Here is a 20,687-nt window from a genome sequence, read left to right on the forward strand (position 1 = left end):
AACTTTCTCTTTTTTCCCAAATCCACACTGTCAGTTTGATCCTAAGTAAGTTTCACAAGGACAGGAGGTAGGAATGTCCCATTCCCAGGTGTGCTCCCAGTGTCTTGTCTAGTGTTCCTGGTGCGCAGTGAATAGTCAATAAATGTGTGGTAAGTCAATCAAGGACAGAGGAGGAGGATAGAAGACAGAATAGTGCCATCTGTAATAATGGAACCCAGACCCTAAGTCTCAGTATTGGAAGATTCTGGAGGCTTGGGAAGTGCAGGGACGAGGACTGTCACGTGACCCCATCTCTAACCCTGTGCGTCACCATCTCCTGGAGGGTCTCACGTCAAGAACTGCCCCCACCATCAGGCTGACTGTAGAGAGCATGGGTTCTCTTTAATGCTTTAAAAAAGAGTGGGGGTAGACAAACCATAAGTGACTCTTTTTTTTTTTTTTTAAGATTTTTTATTTATTTATTTGACAGAGAGAGACCACATGTAGGCAGAGAGGCAGGCAGAGAGAGAGAGGAGGAAGCAGGCTCCCCGCTGAGCAGAGAGCCCAATGCGGGACTCGATCCCAGGACCCCGAGATCATGACCCGAGCCGAAGGCAGCGGCTTAACCCACTGAGCCACCCAGGCGCCCCCATAAGTGACTCTTAATCTCACAAAACAAACTGAGGGTTGCTCGGGGGAGGGGGCGTTGGGAGAAGGCGGGGTGGGGTTATGGACATTGGGGAGGGTATGTGCTATGGTGAGTGTTGTGAAGTGTATAAACCTGGAGATTCACAGACCTGTATCCCTGGGGATAAAAATATATTATATGTTTATAAAAAATTTAAAAAAAAGAAAGAGTGAGGGTGGGGCGCCTGGGTGGCTCAGTGGGTAAAAGCCTCTGCCTTCTGCTCTGGTCATGATCTCAGGGTCCTGGGATCGAGCCCCGGAACGGGCTCTCTGCTCAGTGGGGAGCCTGCTTCCTCCTCTTTCTCTGCCTGCCTCTCTGCCTGCTTGTGATCTCTGTCTGTCAAATAAATAAATAAAATCTTTTAAAAAAAAAAAAAAGAGTGGGGGAGAAAACAACAACAAAAGTCTTTCTTGGTTCCTCTAAGCAAAGCTAAAAATATTTCACTGAAGACGAAAAGAGGACAACAGAGAAACAAGCCCCAAGAGCACAAGAAAGCCAGAAAGGTAGTCTGGTTTGCAAACTACAGCGTCCTGCTTCTTTTGTAGATAGCTCAAGCCAGTGCCTCCTTAGTTCACAACAGGAGAGCGCGGCCTGGCAGGATTCGATGGGGCTCCTGGCTTCACATCTTCTAGCCTGTTCACAAGCCCCATTGTTCAAAGACTTCCTCCTACACATCTCGGTACCTATGTGATCAAGACCCAAAGAGCCACATCCCTACTTTGCAGCTCTCCTGGGGTTCTCAGCACAGTAGCTCCTCAACCACACTGAATGTTGGAATCACCCGGGGAGCTTAAGACATGACCCATGCCTGCGTCCCACTAGACGTGGATTCTAAAGTCATCGGGTTCATGTTTGGCCTGGGCATTGGGATTTTTTAAGCTCTTCAGGTGAGTTCAAAATGGTTCCAAGTTGAGAATCACTGCTCTAAAAGATACCGTCCCCTGTCTGAGGAACTCTGCACTCTCCCAGTTGGTTGATACCAAGAATAAACTCAGGTTTGAGGGCAGCCCTCCCAACACAGAGGAGTTTGTCTACATATGTTGGCTCTCAGCCTAAGTCCTCACCACCGAGAGATTCTGATTTAGCAGGTCAGGAATCAGACTTAGGTGCCTTAGTGTTTAAAAGTTCCCTCAGGTGATTCCTACATGTGAGGGTTGAGAACCATGGAGATATAGCCTTAAGCCTGTCACTATAATAATATCTGAATGTATCATAACTGCAGCAGAATGTAGTAGTAGTTTTATTATGATAGTGGGATTGTGGGTACTCTTCCTTTTGAGTTAACATTTTTCGTCTTGTCACGTGTACAGTGAAAAGATTTGGATGTGCCTTCTTTTCTGTATTTTTTTTCAAACTTTCATTGTGATCTCTAGGTCTCTAAACACTACTTACAGAAATCTTAAATTAATTTTTGGTTACCAGCCCTTTCTTTAGTTTCTCCTTTATGGGCTTTTAAAATCTGAATCAATTATTTTAAGAGTTTCCTGTACATTCTATTAGCCTATTTAAGTATCCCTTCCTTACCTATAATTTCAATAAATATTTGTGTAAAGACTTGCTGTCTTTGCTGTGCTGTCAAATCCCCAGGAGGTCTGAGGGTGAGGCATGATAAGTCTGGAAGAATGGGCAGACCAAATCATGCAGGGCTTTTGATATAACAGGAAGAATTTCTGGCTTCATTTTGAAGGCAAAAGATGCCACTGGAGTATTTGAAGTAGGTGAAAAACATAGTTTTGACCTATAGGAAGATGACTTTGACTGCAGAAGGGTAGATGGATTGGAAAGGACAGAAGTATGAAGAGAGATAGTACATAGGAGGCCATCAAAGAAGTAAAAATCAGGGTGCCTGGGTGGCTCAGTGGGTTAAAGCCTCTGCCTTCGGCCCAGGTCATGATCTCAGGGTTAGCAGGTCATGATCTCTCTGCTTAGCAGGGAGCCTGCTTCCCCCTCTCTCTCTGCCTGCCTTTCTGCCTCTTGTGATCTCTCTCCCTCTGTCAAATAAATAAATAAAATCTTAAAAAAAAAGTAAAAATCAGAATTTAGTAGAGAAAAATCAACAAAACTAAATGCTGGTTCTTTGAAAATATTAATAAAATCAATAAACCTCTAGCTGGGCTAACCAAAAAAGAGAAAGAGAAGATACAAATGACTAATATCAGAAATAAAAGGGGCATCGTCATTACTGATCCTCTGGATATTAAAAGGACAATAAAGGAATATTGTGAACAAGTCTGTAAAGGCAGTTTGATAACTTATGTACAATGGACCAATTCCTTGGAAGACACGAACTTCCAAAACTCACACAAGAAAAAATAGATCATCTGAATAGCTCTGTTATCTATTAAAGAAATTGAATCAAAATTTAATAACCTTTCAAGACAGAGAACACTGCATTTAGTTGGTTTCACTGATGAATTCTATCAGACATTCAAGGAAGAGATGATACCAGTTCTCTACAATCTACAATAGAAACAGAGGAAACACTTCGTAACTTATTTTGTAAAGCTAGCATTATCCTAAAATCAAAACAAGTTGAAGACGCTATAAGAAAAGGCTGGCTCAGTCAGTAGAGCATGTGACTCTTGATCTTGGCGTTGTGAGTTCAAGCCCCCTATTGGATGTAGAGATTGCTTTTAAAAAAAGGAAGACATTATAAGAAAGGAGAATGACAGACCATTATCTCTTGTGAACATAACATAAGGCTGGCTCAGTTGGTAGAGCATGACTCTTGATCTTGGGGTCATGAGTTCAAGCCCTACATTGGATGTAGGAGACTGTTTAGAAAAGAAAAGAAATAAAAAGACATTATATGAAAGGAAAACTATAGGGCTCCTGGGTGGCTCAGTGGATTAAGCCTCTGCCTTTGGCTCAGGCCATGATCTCAGGGTCCTGGGATCGAGCCCCGCATCTGGCTCTCTGCTCAGCAGGGAGCCTGCTTCCCCCCTCTCTCTCTGCCTGCCTCTCTACCTACTTGTGATCTCTCTTTGCCAAATAAATAAATACAATCTTTTTTTTAAAAAAGGAAAACTATAGACTGTTCTCTCTCATGAACATAACATAAAAATCCTCAAGAAAATATTAGCATACTGAATGTATATTCATTGTATAAAAAGAATCAAATACTGCAACTAAGTGGGAATCAAATACTACAACTAAGAATCAAATACTACAACTAGGTGTGCAAGACTGATTCCACATCAGAAAATCAGTGACTGTATTCCATCCCATCATCAGGCAAAGGGGAAAATTTCATGATCATATCTATAAGACACAGGAAAAGCATTTGATACAATCCAATATCCAATTATGATTTTAGAAAAAAGAGTCAGCAAACCAGTAATAGAGTATGATAAAGAACACCTACAAAAATCCCGGCAGTTAACATGCTGAATGATGAGAAAACTAGATGTATTCCCCCAAGACTGGGCAAAGGCAGGAATGTCCCCTTTCACCACTCCTTTCCAGTATAATACAGTAACCTCCAGCTAATTCAAGTAGAAAGAAAGAAAAGAAAAGGAATTATAAGATTCCTTTGCATAGAGATGGGGAATGACGACATAAAACTGTCTCTTTTCACAGATGACATGATTGTCTCTGTAGAGAAACCCAGAGACTTGTCAAAACACTCCTGGAGCGCATTAGCAAGTATAGCAAGGCCATAGGATATGAGGTTAATAATACACACAAGTCAGTGTTTTTCAGTATACCAGCAATAAGCAATTGGAATTTGACATTAAAAACACAGTATCATTGAAGAAGCACTGCGACAGTGGAGACAGAGAGCGGAGTGATGCATCCACAAGCCCAGGAACACCAAGGGTTGTTAGCTGCTGCAGAGGAGCCCAGAGCAGATTCTCCCTCAGAGCGTCTAGAAGGAACTGCCTGAGGAAACCACCTTGATTTTGAACTTCTGGCCTCTGGAACTGTGAGAGGTTAAGTTTCTGTTTTAAGCTTCCCTGCCCTGTGCCTTTGGGATAATTTGTGGTGGCAGCCCCAGGAGCCTGATCGTGGGAGAAAGGAAGAAGTGCCAGGCAGGGGACCAGTAGCACAAACGCTTAGGGGTGCCAGGAAGGCCTGCTCTGCTTTGGAAGAGGCTGAAGATGTCCATCAGAGTTGCCCAGACCTGCATGCCTATGTTTGATGTAGTTATGACACCTGTGATGCATAGTTGTTTCCTACTAGGTCATAAAACTAGACTGTGACCCTCTGGAGGATAGCAAAGTCACATGCTTTAATTATTCCAATGTAAGCTTTGGATTAGCAGAAACTGATGACATCTATACTAATTACTAATAGTATATTGCATGCCCACTAAGCACCAAGCCTTATATACATTGTCTCTTTCAGTCCTCACCTCTAAGGTAGGTACCATTATTATCCCTGCTTTGCAAGTAAAAACTCAGGCCTTCAAAGAATTGCTGCATCTGGGAAAACAAACCCAGTAGCTCCCATGTAAAAAAAAAAAAATTGATCAATCAATAAAAACACAGCATCATTTACGTAGCACACACATGCAAAGAAAGACTTAGGTATAAGTCTTAGGTATAAGACTTAGGTATAAATCTAACTACACACACATACCTATTGGCAGGGGTTTGGAGACAGCCAAGTGAGTTGGAGAAAATAAGCCAAGTGACAAAAATGAAAGGGAACAGTTTTTTCCTCATTAGATTAGTGAAATGGTAATTCAGATGATCTAGAAGTAGTAAAAGCAGAAATCAAGCATTAGAACAGAAGCAGCCACTGACATTTCTGTAACTTTGCAAAGAATGCTCTGACCTACACTGTTGCAGGAAATCATTTGATCTTTCTATCCATTCTAGAAAATATGTGTTATTACAGCTGTTCTAAGAGTTGAGGAAACCAATTACCTCTTACCCGAGGTTACACAACTAGTAAGTAGAAGAGCTAGTTACTTCAACTCAAGTCTTTTTATCTTTATGCCCATTGTTCTTTATATCAAAGAAAGCAAGGGCTTTGGGAAGAGCAGAAGATGGATTTTAGACTCAGTTTGTCTCGTCAAAAAACGAGAATAATACTTACCTTAAAGTAGGGCTGCATCAAGGGTATGCAGAGCCCCAGCTAAAAATATTTTTTTAAGATTTTACTTATTTATTTGACAGAGAGAGAGCATGCATGAGCACAAGCAGGGGAAGTGGGAGTGGGAGAAGCAGGATCCCCACTGAGCAGGGAGTCTCATGTGGGGCTCGCAGCACCCTGGGACCATGACCTGAGCTGAAGGCAGATGTTTAACAGCTGAGCCACCCAGGCGGCCCCCAGCTAAATATCTTTGTAACACCTCTGGTATATAAACATGTTGATGGCTCCCCATGCAATACAGTGATTTACTGATGAGGATTTAGAACGATAAGGAAAGAAGAGATGCTTATGTATTTGTTTATTGCCCATTCAGGTCACATGAACGTTCTTCACAGAATCCAGATGCCGTCTCTTTTCTGTTCAGGTTCAGGCATCTCTTCATGTATTTTATTGTCCAGTGCATCATTCCTGGCTAAGTCACACCTCCTGCCACAAGAAAAAACTAATAATACTATTACTATCCTCTGTACCTTGGCTCTCTGGAACCGGCTTTTGTTGTTGTTGTTGTTTTAAGATTTATTTATTTTAGAGCGAAAGCATGCATGGTGGAAGGGGCAGAGGGCAAGGGAGGGAGAATCTCGAGCAGACTCCCCGTGGAGCTTGGAACCTGACATGGGGCTGGATCTCATGACCCCGTGCTCGACCTGAAATCAAGAGCCAGATGCTGAACTGACTGAGGCACTCAGGTGCCCCAGCATTTGACAGATCTCCATATCTATTTATAATAAAAACTCTCAACACGTGGGAATAGAGGGAATTTACCTCAACATAATAAAGACCATATATGACAAACCCACAGCGAACATCGTCAACAGTAAAAAGCTGAAAGCTTTTCCTCTAAGATCAGGAACAAGACAGGGAGGTCCACTCTCACCACCTTTATTCATCATAGTGTTAGAAGTCTTAGCCCAGACTGTTAGGTAAGAAGAAGAAAGGCATCCAGAGCAGAAAGGAAGAAGTGAAAGTGCCTATATTTGCAGACAGTGTGATATTATATAGAAAAGATTCTAAAGACTCCACCAAAAAACCATGTGAACTGATAAACGGATTCAGTAAAGTTGCAGGATACAAAATCAATACACAAAGATCAGTTGCACTTTAATAGAGCAGTAACTATTGGTAAGAGAAATTCCTTAAAAATCCATTTACAGTTACCTCAAAAAGAATAAAAGACTTAGAAATAAATTCAGCCAAGGAGGTGAAAAACCTGTACCACTGAAGACTGTGAGACTTTGATGAAAGAAATTGAAGAAGGCAGAAATAAATGGAAAGATATACCCTGCTCTTGGATTGGAAGAATGAATTACATACCACTCAAAGCAATCTACAAATTCAAATTCAATGCAAGCCCTATCAGAATTTATCATTTGAAATTTTATAGTGTTAAAAATAGAATAGTACATCTTCCAACTATGTCTTCTCTTGGACTCTACACCCGGATGCCTGGATCTCAGGGCTGTACAGCCTTAGAAGACTATGGTAAAGCTAAATGAAATAATCAGGTCAACTATTAGTATATGGTTAATGCTCAGTAAATGTTAGTTTCCATGTTCTTTCCACTACCACCCTGAAAGAGGATGGTTGTTTTGTGGTTGTTTTGTTTTGTTTTGTTTTTTTTAAGAAATGTAGAAACAGGGGACGCCTGGGTGGCGCAGTTGGTTGGACAACTGCCTTCGGCTCAGGGCGTGATCCTGGAGTCCCGGGATCGAGTCCCGCATCGGGCTCCCAGCTCCATGGGGAGTCTGCTTCGCTCTCTGACCTTCTCCTCGCTCATGCTCTCTCTCACTGTCTCTCTCTCTCAAATAAATAAATAAAATCTTTAAAAAAAAAAAAAAAGAAATGTAGAACCAAAATTGAATTGGAGCAGTTGCCACAGATCCCTGATGGGGAGTCTCTGTGAGCATTTCCTCTACAGCTCAGGCGAAAGCACTTGCAAGAGCTTACAGGAGAGGACCCTCCCAGCCAAAAGGAAAGAAATGACCTGGTCGTGGAGACAAAAGTAAACTGCAGTAATGTCAGCTCCAAAATCACTGATCAAACAGCAGAGTGGCCTGGTTCATTGAAAAGGGATTACAGTGCAAAGTAGCAAGGGCTGAAAGGCAGGTCCTCTAGAGCTAAGAAATACCACCAATTCCAGATGGCTCAAATGAAGCCATCCCTCTGCCTTAAAGCGACAAGAGAGACAGGGGACAGTGCTGCCAAGTTTATTATAGATCACCGTAAATGGGGCCCAAACTCTATTGGGAGCCCTAGCCTCCATTGGCGTTCACGAGAGCAAAGGGTCAGTAATGCCCAGGGCACAGTGGACTGGCCACCCCCAGATGTGAGTGAATGAAGACACCGATGATAAAGCAGGAGGAGCCAGCAGACCTGTAATAATGCAGCCAGTCAGAAAAGGCGGTCGGAAGAGATAGAAGTTATCCTTAAGGAGGGAAGTTTCATCTTGGAGCTGAAAGGACCTACGGCAGTGTTAAGTAGCCTTTCTTTCACTAGTCTGACTTCAGAAAGAAAGAAAAGTGAAAATGTGTAATGACAGAATAGGGCTGCTAAAGCTAACCTAAGCTGCTGTGGCCACTTCCCAAGTCATGTTCTGGACACAGGTCTCCGGTAGCTGGGGAAATGCATCTTTTTTTTTTTTTCCCAGTGTTCCAAGATTCATTGTTTATGCACCACCCCCAGTGCTCCGTGCAATATGTGTCCTCCTCAATACCCACCAGCGGGCTCACCCAACCCCTCACCCCACCCCCCACAAAACGCTCAGTTTGTTTTTCAGAGTCCAGTCTTTCATGGTTCATCTCCCCCTCTGATTTCCCCCAACTCACTTCTCTCCATCTCCCCATGTCCTCTGTGTTATTCCTTATGCTCCACAAGTAAGTGAAACCATATAATTGACCCTCTCTGCTAGACTTAAGAAATGCATCTTCATCAGGACGGTGAGGGAGGATAGCACTGAAGAAGCAGTGGTGGGGCTAGCTCTGGGCTGAGGGTTCTTTTTTTTTTTTTTTTTTTAAGATTTTATTTATTTATTTGATAGAGCATGAGAGGGGAGAAGGTCAGAGGGAGAAGCAGATTTCCCATGGAGCTGGGAGTCTGATGCAGGACTCAATCCCAGGACTCCAGGATCATGACCTGAGCTGAAGGCAGTTGCCTAACCAACTGAGCCATCCAGGCACCCTTAGCTCTGATTAAATTGCTCTACTGGCTTGAAAGGACACTACTGTTTATTCACTGCTGCTAGTCAAGCAGTGTGTCAGGTGTTACCTACACTGTCTGGTTCCATGGTCAGGACCAGTTCCTGAACTCCATGGCAGTGAGCTGGGGGCCGAATGAAGGAGGAGACATAGTAGGGGACTGATCTGATTTCATTCCTCTTGGAGAAGGTTCTGGAAATTAGTTCATTGCTCACAAGATGCCTGTCACTGGACTTTAGAGGCCCAGGAAGAATCCTCACAGTCCCATCTCCATTTCTCACAGCCATCATCACATCTCCCCCACACTTTCTGCTAATTAACGTTCCAACTAGTCAAGGTAACCAGTTGAGTTCACGCCAACAAACATTTTGTTGGGTGCTTCCGTACTCTGTGCCGTGCATGGTGCCCACGTGCTCTGCACCAGGCTCAGTTTTCATGGTCTAGGAGAGAAGGCTCATTTAAAGGGACATTTACTCTTCGGTGTAATTGGTGATGGGCCAGAACCAGGTCCCAGCCATTATTGTGTCCCTGATCCCAGGCCAGTGTCCTGCAGTGTCCCACAACAAGGCTGTTACAGTGAGCGTGTATTGAGAGAAAACCAAGTGCCAGCCATTATACTAAGCACTTTATTCTCTCTCTTTTTTAAAATAAGTAATGTTAGCAATTTTATTCAAAATCATCAAAAACTGGAAGGAGCCAAGATACCTGTTAAGGTGAGTGGATACACAAAGTATATCCATACAATTAAATAATATTCAGTGGCAAAAACAAATGAACTATTAAGCCACACAAAGACCTGAATACAGTTTATTTGTTGTTGTTTTTGTTGTTGCTGTTTTTGTATTTTTTGGTCATGTCTTTTTTTTTTTTTTTTAAAGTTTATATTTTAATTCCAGTTACTTAAAAGCACTTTATTCTTACTCTAACCCTCAGGATGGTTGTGTGAGTACCATCCCAGTTTTTAAAGATGTGGCCGTGAAGGCACAGAGCAAATCCATAGTGTGGCCAAAGTCATGCAGCTAGGAAGGGTGGAGCCAGGACACAAGTCCGAGCAGAGTGACTCGCCTCCAAATGTTTGTTGAGTGAATGCATGAACGAGTGAATGAGAGGGATGGAGGGGAGGGGGCAGGAAAGAGCTTGGCAACAAGTGAGCCAGCTAAGGTGAAAGTAGGCTGGGTGAAATGAGGTCTGTAGGCAGGTGGGCTGGTTCTGCTGGGGAGGGAAATGGGTGCAAAGGTGACTAGGCAGTCGCTGGCCAGGGTGGGTAGGGGCGAGCAGAGGAAGGCCAGCCCTTCTACTTTTGTATTAGGTCTGTCCCCCTCCTCCCCACTCCCTACCTCCTCAAGGACATTTGTCCTATAGCTGTCCTGTCTCTTGACACATCAGGAGTTGCCCTCTTATTCCAGCCAAATGACAAATGTGCTAAACTGTCTCTTAACCTCAAAAAACATCTTTCCCGGCTTCCTCCCTTCATCTGTTGCCGCATTTCTCTGTTGCCCCTTAGAGCAAAAACAGTAGTCTCTGTTCCACGACTCCACTCGTTCTGTTTTCCCTTAAACCCAGTGAAATCAGCCTTTCACCCCCACTCTCCAGTGAACCAGCTCTTTCAAGGTCAGGAGTAACCTCCGTGTTGTCAAAGCCAGCTGTCCAGCAAGTGGCCACACCTTGCCAGGCCTTCCACTGTGTGCCATGCAGGTGGTTCCTGTGTCCTCCTTGAAATACTCCTGGCCTTTGGCAACGGAGAGAGCAGTGACTCTCTCCAGATTAGCGTTCTGTCTCATGGACTGCCCCTTCCAGTCTTTCCTTACCTCCCCAGCATTGATCCCTAAATGCACTCTCCTACTGGGCATCCTTCAGGGACGCGCCCCTATCACAGAATCCAAACCGGAGTGAGGCATTCGGAGCCTCCATGATCTGGATGCCTGCCTCTGCCACCTCGCGTTTCACATAACCGCGTGTGGTGCTCTAGGGGATGGCCGGCCCCTCCGAGGGTGCTTTCTCACCACATCCTCCCAAGATCCTTGGGAACTGAGTGGTTCCAGTTTGCAGATGAGCAAGATGAGAATCAGATTTTCCATCACTTGCCCAAGGTCACACAACTTGCTAATGACCTCTGGGAAAGTGTCTCGTTCCAGATCCTGTGCTCTTCCCACTTAGAACCTCAGCGCCGCCTGATCCTTAAACTCAGTGCTGCTGGGTGAGGCAGGGGAGTGGAAGTGTGGTTCCTTTTCTTGGGTTCCAGTCTGTCCGCCTGGCTTTCCTCTTGAGTGCAGTGGTTCGCACTCTTCACCCCAGGGGCTTGGTAGTCACGTTTGCAGGACAATGGGTGCTCTTACTGGTTGAAATGCTAAATCTCCCAAAATGAAAGGCCAGCTGGAGAGTATGAGAAGAACAAGGGCTGAATGATCTGATCAGACATCTGTGGGGGCCTCCTGGCATTTGGAGTGTGAGTGCCTTAGAGAAACTAACTATTCTGGCCGGAGGGAGTTGGCGACTGTTAATCTTGGTGGTTTTGACCGCTAACTGCCCCAGAGGTCCCAGCCTGCTGTATGACTCAGAATCCCCAACACTCCCCCTATTCTTCTCTCCCTGGGGTAGTCAGGAGGCCACTGCTAAGGCATTTTAATTTGGTAATAACTTGACCTGGCCCACTGTCCTCGGGGCTATATGTTCTAAAAGTTACTGTCGCCTTTTAAATGGGGGTTGACTTAGAACTGCTCATCCTCGACGTTGGGCTACCTTGCACTCTCATGGGAAGAGCCTTCCCGGCTGGGTTCTGGCTTCCCTGTGCTCCAGCTGGCCAGTGTCCCCCCCTCTTCTCCACGATAGATGACCTGAGTCTGCAGACCTGGGACCGCCCATGGCCCTTATTCCTGAAGCATCTCGCCAGAGGTTGACAGTGTAAACCAGACAGAGGAGATATGTGGCCAAAGGCTTGTCTCTTGTCGTGTATACATTTCTGTGGGGCAATGTCTTTGAGGGGCAACTGCAGTCCTTCTTTTCGTCTTCAGTGTGAGACCTTCTGGAACTGAGAAAGAACACAGGAACGGTTAGAAGGCAGGCACACAGATGGCAGGGGGTTGGGAGGCACGGGTAGGAGGAACTCACGACACCTCGCTGCTTGTCTACACACTTTCAAAGAGCGGTGTGAGGTCTTCTTGACTCTCTTCTCTACCCCCTCTACCAGCGCTGAACACTTCCGTGCTGCCCGCGGACTCGGCTCTTCCCCGTGTGATGGCGCTTGCCATGGTCCGCGCTGTGGTGGCGCCATGCTGGTCGCTTGTGCCCTGCTGTCTGCCACTTCCCTAGCCGTAGGATCTTGGATAAGTCTCTGTCTTTGTGAGCTCCTGTGTAAATAAATAACTGAGAGGACCTACTCACATGACTGTTGAAGACCTGAAAAAAAAAAAAATCTTTCAGTCATTGTGCCTTGTCTGAGAGCTTCCTGCAAGGTCATCGATTGTGCTGGAGTGTAGATTTCATTTCGGAAATACAGTTGCTTACATAAGAAAATAGTTACGTAAATTCTCTTGTTAAACCTTTGACTCTCCTTTGCCTACCAAATAAAGCCTCAGTGCTGGCTTAGCGCTGGGCATTTGCATCTGCATTTCTGGCTTCACCATTTCATTGGTAGGAAAGGCTATATATATATAAATGAGTAGATTTCTGGAAGAAATTGCACATGGATACAGCTGAGTTTGTCTAGATTCAGTGAGCAGTTACTCTGTGCCAGGCCCTGGGCTAGGCCCATAGGGGCGCACGAGTGAATCACACATGACACACGCTAGCGGTGGCATCATCGTTCCTGGCTCTCCAGTCCAGGCGCCAGTTCCCTTCCCCCCAGACCTGCCCCACCCAGTTCCTGCAGAAGGCAGCCCTGAGGGGAGACCTACCATGGGGCCCCAGCTCGGTGGAGCAGCTGGGCATCAGTGTGTTGGCAGCGGGCCCAAGGGTGGAGGCGGGGGAAGGGGGTTTGGGCCTGGGAACTGGCAGCCTGCCAGGGCTCCCTCAGGTGCCCCAGCACGCAGGGCCTCCAGCCTCGCAGCCACTGAATGTGTCCTGTTCTTCCACTGTGGTTTCCTCGGGACTGCACTGGCAGGAATTTTTGGTGGCAGGGCAGCGACTCCAGCCCCACGGAGAGCACATAAGGACTTCGAAGCCCAAAGATATGAAGGGATTTGACTGTAGTTGCTGCCACAAAACCAGAGCTGGGACACACAAGTCCTCTGAAAAAAATATCCCACAGATATTCAGCAAACACTCTGGGTTGTGGGCTCCTGAGATTGTCTTATTTCTGGTACAAGTTCGTGAAACTGTAGCAGAGTCATGTTGCTCTGTCAGAAAATTACAGACATCTGGGATGCCTGGGTGGCTCAGTTGGTTAAGCCCCTGCCTTCGGCTCGGGTCATGATCCTAGGGTCCTGGGATCGAGTCCTGCATCGGGCTCCTTGCTCAGTGGGGAGCCTGCTTCTCTCTCTGCCTCTGCCTGCCGCTCTGCCTGATTGTGTTCTCCCACACTCTCTCTCTCTAACAAACAAACAAATAAATAAATAAAATCTTTAAAAAAAAAAAGAAAATTACAGACATCTTCTGTGGGCCCATTGCTTCACAAGGGACTGGAGATGCAGGGTTAGATCAGACTCCAGCTTTGGGAATTCACAGCATAATGAGGGAGACGTACTCCCAGCAATTCTAGTACAATATGGCATATAATGTGGGTGGCAGGGGGACGGACTGTAGGGCACAGGGGAGGCATTTAGCCCAACCTGGGGGTCCGGGGATTACTCCCAGTGGAGTGGAGACCTGAACTTAGTTGTGAAGGACCCGTAGGCGGAGCCAGGTGGAAAGGGGCAAGGAAGAACATTCCAGGCACAGAGAATAGGAGAGCAGGAGAGCATCTACAACTAAACATCTGATCATGACAGCTGTAGCCCCACCATATTCTTGGCTTTAGGACACAGAGAGTGGTTCCCACTGGCGGGTCCTAGTACGTCTGTGTGGAGAGAATAGAGGCAGGCATGGCTGGTGTGTCAGGCCCCACAATGAAGCCTAAGAGGTCAGTGCCTGTGACTGTCCAAGCCCCGGCCGCTCTTCCCCTAGGTCTTGGGACTCCACTTGCCCGGCCTGGGAGCCTGGATGGAATTCCTGCTTTCCTTGGTATTAAGCTTGCTGCAAAGAATCCGTGCAAAACCAATGAGTTCCTTTTACCAAATTCTGTAAGAGGGGCGTTGCTAATTTATTTATTCCTTTAGGCCTTTGGGTTTAGGATTTCTCCCCCCCCATCCCCCAGAAGTGTTGGTGTAGAAAAGGGGCTGAAAGCCTGATTGCTGAGAATGAAGCTTTATTCAACGTTTTAAAAAACCTACAGCTCTTTAAGAACTAATACCCCACTGATGGCTCAGTGCCTGGCGAACTGTGACTTTCCTTCTCTTCCCATAGGCCTGCTGAGTTAGCTACCAAGTACGCAAACTTTTCAGAGGGAGCTTGCAAGCCTGGCTATGCTTCAGCCCTGATGACTGCCATCTTTCCCCGGTAAGTGCTCCCCTTTCTTCCCGTGGTCCAAGGATGTGCTCTGAGAATGCGAGATTCTGTTGTAACTCACCTCTGTGTCCTAGAGTCTGTGGGTGCCTGGAAAGGGCTTGTTTCGGTGGTTCCTGTGCCAGTGCTACTCTCTGCCCTTGCTATACCTTACCCACACCCTGCCTCTGGGAGCTTCCACCTGCCAGCACAGCCTGTCTCTGTGGAGGGGAGGGAGCGGGTCGAACCTTCATGGCTGCTCCTTGGAAGCCAGGTACCCAGGGACAGCCAGACAAGGCTACCCAGCACAGAGGCTCCGAGCCACGTATCAAAACTACATGGCTTCAGGGAAACATATCTAAGTAAAGCAGGGAACAAAGAGGAGTTTCAGAGGCTGGCTGTTCTAGCACCTTCTCTCTTTGTCCATTTTGCATTCTGGTGTTCCTGATTTCCTGATACCAGGCTTGCTGAAAGAAACCATGCCAAACCCTGGGCGTTCCTTTCACCAGTGCTGAAGGGCCTTACTTACATATCTGCTTTTTCCTCCTTGGGTTTTCTTTCCGCGAAGCCACGGTATAGAGATTGTACTGACATGCCAGGATGGACTTTGCAGCCCGGAGTGCCGAGACTATCAGGGTCATTTTGTTCCTTTGGAAAGTTCTTGGAGTGTCTGACTTAGAGTGGCTAGGGGGAAAGGCTGCCCAGGACCCTCTGGGAGTCGGGTTGTGGCACTTGTGCCACAGGGAGGAGCTCTGGAGGTGGCAGTGGCCTCTTGGGGTATGATCTGTTCAGTGTGGGAATGGTTTGCATCCCATCACTGAGCAGGCTGAGGTTAGGGCACACAAAGTACCTGGAGAGGAATGCTGAGAAACAAATCCAGAATATTCAGTTTTTATGCTTTTTTTTTTTAATATTTTATTTATTTATTTGCGAGAGAGCATGCACATGCGTGAGTTGGGGGGAGGAACAGAGGGAGAAGCACAAGCAGACTCACCCTGAGCAGAGAGCCTGATGCAGGGCTCTATCCCAGGACCTTGAGATCATGATCTGAGCCAAAGACAGACGCTTAACGGACTGAGCCACCCCTACACCCCACTCCTTTTCTTTCTCTAATGTGAGCAACCCAAGCTTGGCTCCTTGTCTAAAACAGGGGCTCTGCTGGCTGAGTGTCTGGAGTCCCGATGGAAATCTCTTTGTCCAGGGTGTACCTTCTGACTTTATTCCAAACAATATTTTCCCCCCATCTATTTATTGAGCACGTCTAAGCGTCTGGTGCTATGTTGCATATTCTTATAAATGTTTTTGTAGGCTTACTTGACTCGGTCTGCTGGGCCAGACACCCGTGAGTTTTTCTTGACCTGGATATAGGCGTGGTTTGTCTTTTTTTTTTTTTTAAACTTTTTCTAATTGAAAGTAATACAAGCATATGGTTAAAGAAATAATAACTGAAAATGTGCAAAAGGATACATACTCCTGCTGCAGAATCCGCCCCAGAGACAGCCAGGGGTACTGTAAATAGAGCATCATGTTTATTGTTTTGTATCTTGCTTTTTGCTCCTAACAATATATGTTAGAGATTATCCTCTTACCAGCATATATGGTAATCTTATTTGTATGATTGCATAGCATACGATTGTATGGCTATATCATAATTTTTTTAAAAGTAAGATTTATTGAAGTTTAATTTACATGCAGTAAAATTGACATTTTGATATAGTCATAGGGGTTTTGATAAATGCATACGTTTGAGCATTACACTACATTTTGAGCACTACAGAACATTTCCAACATCAGCCCCTGAAATTTCCCTTGACTGCTTTGTAGTTAACCCTTCCCTTGACCTCCAGACCCTTACAACCACCAATCAGTTTTCTGTTCCTGGAGTGTCTCCAGGATGTATATTAATGGAATCACATAGTGGGAAGCCTTTTGATGGTGCCTCTTTCTTTAAGTGTAATGTATTTGAGATTCGCATGTGTGTTGTGTGTATCATTTGTTCCTTTTTATTGCTGAATGGCATTCTGTTGTATGGATGTAACATAGTGTGTTCTTCTGTTCACTAGGCAAAAGACATTGGGGTAAGTTCTAGTTTGGAGTGATTATAATGAAAGCCACTAGAAACATTTGTAATAGGGTGTATGTTTAACTCTATAGGAGATTGCCAAACTGTTTTCCAAATTGACTGTGTTTTGCTTTCCTGCCATCAATGTTGAAGAGTTCCGGTTGCTCCACATCTCTGCCATCAGTGTTTTGAGTTGTAGCTATTCTAATTTATAGTGATACCTGACTGTGGTTTTAATTTGCATGCTACGAATGACTAAGGATATTCAGTTTCATTTTCATGTGCTTATTTGGCATTCTTTTTTTTTTTTTTTTAAGATTTTTTGATGTATTTATGTGACAGAGAGAGAGCGATCACAAGTAGGCAGAGAGGCAGGCAGAGAGAGGAGGGAAGCAGGCTCTCCACTGAGCAGAGAGCCTGATGCGGGGCTTGATCCCAGGACCCTGGGATCATGACCTGAGCTGAAGGCAGAGGCTTAACCCACTGAGCCACCCAGGCACCCTGGCATTCTTTTTTTTTTTTTTTTTTTTAATAGATTTTATTTTATTTCAGTGTTCCAAAATTCATTGTTTATGCACCACACCCAGTGCTCCATGTAATACATGCCCTCCTTAATATCCACTACCAGGCTCACCCAACCCCCCACTCCCCTCCCCTCCAAAACCCTCAGTTTGTTTCTCAGACTCCACAGTCCCTCTTGGTTTGTCTCCCCCTCGGATTTCCCCCACTCACTTCGGTCCTTCTCCCAGTGCCCTCCATGTTAATCCTTATGCTCCACAGGTGAGCGAAACCATGTGATAATTGACTCTCTCTGCTTGACTTATTTCTTTCAGCATAATCTCTTCCAGTCCCATCCATGTTGAAACAAAAGTTGGGTATTCATCCTTTCTGATGTTTGGCATTCTTTTATCTTTGAGGATTTGTCCAAATCTCTTTTTTAAAATCCGTTGTCTTCCTATTGAATTGTAAGACAACTTTACATATTGTGGATAGAAGACCTCTGTCAGGTGATTTGCAAATATTTTCTTCCAGTCTATGGCTTGTCTTTTTATTCTCTTAATAATGTCTTTTACAGAGCAGAAATTTTTAATCATGATGAAGTCCAGTTTATCAATTTTTGTCTTTTTTTTTTTTTAAGATTTATTTATTTATTTGACACAGAGAGAGAGAGACAGTGAGAGGGGGAACACAAACGAGAGTGGAAGAGAGAGAAGCAAGCTTCCAGCTGGGCAAGGAGTCCAGTGTGGGGCTCGATCCCAGGATGCTGGGATCATGACCTGAGCCAAAGGCAGATGCTTAACCACTGAGCCACCTAGGCGCCCCTCAGTTTTTTCTTCTATGGATTTTGTTTTTGGTATCTTACCTAAGAAATCTTACCCTAGTCCAAAGTCAAAAGGTCTTTTCCTACGTTTTCTTCTAGATTTTTATAGGTTTAGTCCTTACATTTAAGTACGTGACCTGTATCAAATGAATTTTTATATATAGTTTTGCATATGTACGCTCAGTTGTTCCAGAACCATTTGTTGAAGACTAGTCTGTCTTCATTCAGTTATGTTGGCATATTTGTTGAAAATCAACTAGGCATGTATATGTGGGTCTCTTTCTGGAATCCATGTTCCATTCCACTGATGTTTATGTCTGTCCTTGCACTGATATCACACCAATATAAGTTAATATAAACAACCAGGTCTTCTGTTAATAAAGACAGCTTTATTTCTTCCTTTTCAATCTGGATGCCTCTTCTTCCTTTTTTTGGCTCATTGCACTGGCTAGAATCTTCAGTACAGTGTTGAACAGATGAGGTAAGAGTGAATATACTTGCCTTGTTTCCAGTCCAGGGCGAAAACCTTTAGTCTTTCACCATTACGATATTAGCTGCAGGTTTTTCATAGATAACTTTTCAGATCGAGGAAGTTCTCTTCCATTTCTGGTTGGTTGAGAATGTTTATAATGAATAGTGTTGAATTTTGTCACATGCTTCTTTTTCTGGATCTTTTGACATGACCATATGGCTTTTTTTTTTCTTTAGTCTATTAATATGATGAATCACAATGATCTGTTCTTCATTGATTGATTCTCAAATGTTAAACCAACCTCGAATTACTAGAATAAACTTCATTTGGCTCTAATGTATTGTTCTTTTTATATATGGCTGGGTTCAATTTACTAATGTTTTATTAAGGATTTTTGTTCACATAAACAGTCATGTGAAATATTGCTCTGTAGTTTTCTTGTAATGTCTTTAGTTTTGGCATCAGGGTAATGCTGACATCATAGGACAAGTGAGAAAAATTTTCCTTCATCTGAAGTTTCCTGAAGGTTTTGTGTAGAACTGATAATAATTTTCTTTAAATGATTGATAGGATTTATCAGCAAAGATACCTAGGGGGACCTAGGTTTTTTATTAAGAAAATCCCTTTGGGACGTATGGGTGGCTCAATTGATTGAGCATCTGACTTTTGGTTTCCACTCAGGGCACGATGTCATGGGTTTTGAGAGTGAGCCCCATGCGGGGCTCTGCACTGATAGGGAAGTCTGCTTGAGATTTTCTCCCTCACGTTCTGCCCCTCCTCCCCTTTCTCTCTCGAATAAATAAATAAATCTTAAAAAAAATATATACTGACATGAAATACATAATTTCTCTTTTTTTCCTAGTCTTTGTGGTTAGAGGTTTATCATTTTGATTGATCTTCTCACAGAACTAGCTTTTGGGCTCATTGATTTTTCTCTTTTGGTATTTTTCTCAGTATAATCATTGTTTTCTACTCTTCATTATTTCGTAGCTTACAGTTATTTGGGGTTTAATTTATTCCTTGCTTCTTGAGATAGAAGATTAGACCACTGATTTGATTCCTTGATTTCATGCTACAAATTTTTCTCTATATGCAGTATCAGCTGGGATGCCTGGTGGCTCAGTCGGTTAAGTATCTGCTTTTGGCTCAGGTCATGATCTCAGGGTCCTGGGATGGAGCCCTGCATCAGGCTTCCTGCTCAGCAGGGAGTCTGCTTGTCCCTCTCCCTCTGCCCCTCCCCCCAGCTTGTGCTCTTTCTCTGTTTCCTCTCAAATGAATAAAGTCTTTTTTAAAAACTATTAGCTACATCCCACAAATTTTGATATTGTATTATTATTTTCATTGAGTTAAAGATATTTTCTAACTTCACTTGTGATTTCTACTTTGACCCGTGGGTTCTTTTGACATTTTGCTTCATTTCCAAATATTTGAGGATGTTGCAAATATCTTTTTGTTGCAGATATCTGGCTTATTTTTGTCCTGATCAGAGAATATTTTTTGTATAATTTTAATACTTTTAAGTTGATTGAGACCTGAGTCATGGGATAAAACGTGTTCCATTTAGGTGATGGTTGCTATCAAAAAACAAAGAGAAAGAGAGAGAAGAAAACAAGTGTTGACAGAGATGTAGGGAAATTGGAACCCTTGTACACTGTTGGCCAGAATGTAAAATAGTGCAGCCACTCTGGAAACAGTGTGATAATTTCTTTAAAAAATTGAAAATGGAGTGACTATGTGACCCAGCAATTCCATTTCTGGATATACACTCAAAAGAAATGAAAGCAGGGTCAAGCTGGTATTTGTACACCCGTGTTCAGAGAGGCATTACTTTACAATAGCCAAAGCTATTGTATCCAGGTGTCTGTCTAGAGAGATGGAAGGATAAACAAAATATGATATAGTTATACAGTGGAACATTATTCAGCCTTAAAAAGGAAGGAAAAAAGTTTTTTTAAGATACTATTTATTTACCTGACAGAAAGAGACACAGTGAGAGAGGGAACACAAGCGGGAGGAGTGTGAGCAGGAGAAGCAGGCTTCCCGCTAAGTAGGGAGCCCGATGTGGGGCTCGATCCCAGAACCCTGGGATCATGACCTGAGCCGAAGGCAGGAGCCTAACGACTGAGCCACCCAGGTGCCCCAAAAGGAAGGAAATTTTAAGATGCTACATGTGTGAGCCTTTAGGACATTATGCTAAGTGAAATAAGCCAGTCATAGAAAGAAAAATACATTTGGTTCCACTTAAGTGAAGTACATGGCGTAGTCAAATTCATAGAGACAGAAAACAGATTCATGGTTACCATAGGTTGGGGGGAGGGAAAATGGGAAGTTGCTTAGTGGATGTAGAGTTTCCATTT

The 20,687-nt window shown here is 44.2% G+C and overlaps 1 protein-coding gene across 10 annotated transcripts in view; it reads left to right on the forward strand.

Annotated features, from left to right (window-relative positions):
* The window catches only part of ST3GAL3 (ST3 beta-galactoside alpha-2,3-sialyltransferase 3), a 195,893-nt gene that overhangs the window by 103,895 nt on the left and 71,311 nt on the right, over positions 1–20,687 (forward strand). For 8 of the 10 annotated variants that reach the window (XM_044238032.1, XM_044238035.1, XM_044238033.1 and 5 more), the window contains one exon: positions 14,398–14,490. The exons of the other annotated variants lie outside the window; for them this stretch is intronic. In XM_044238032.1, coding sequence (XP_044093967.1) covers positions 14,398–14,490 — 93 coding nt within the window. The remainder of the gene's footprint in view (positions 1–14,397; positions 14,491–20,687) is intronic. 10 annotated transcript variants of the gene reach the window in all.

The sequence above is a fragment of the Neovison vison genome, chromosome 2 (assembly GCF_020171115.1).
Source record: "Neovison vison isolate M4711 chromosome 2, ASM_NN_V1, whole genome shotgun sequence".
Classification (NCBI taxonomy): Eukaryota; Metazoa; Chordata; class Mammalia; order Carnivora; family Mustelidae; genus Neogale; species Neogale vison.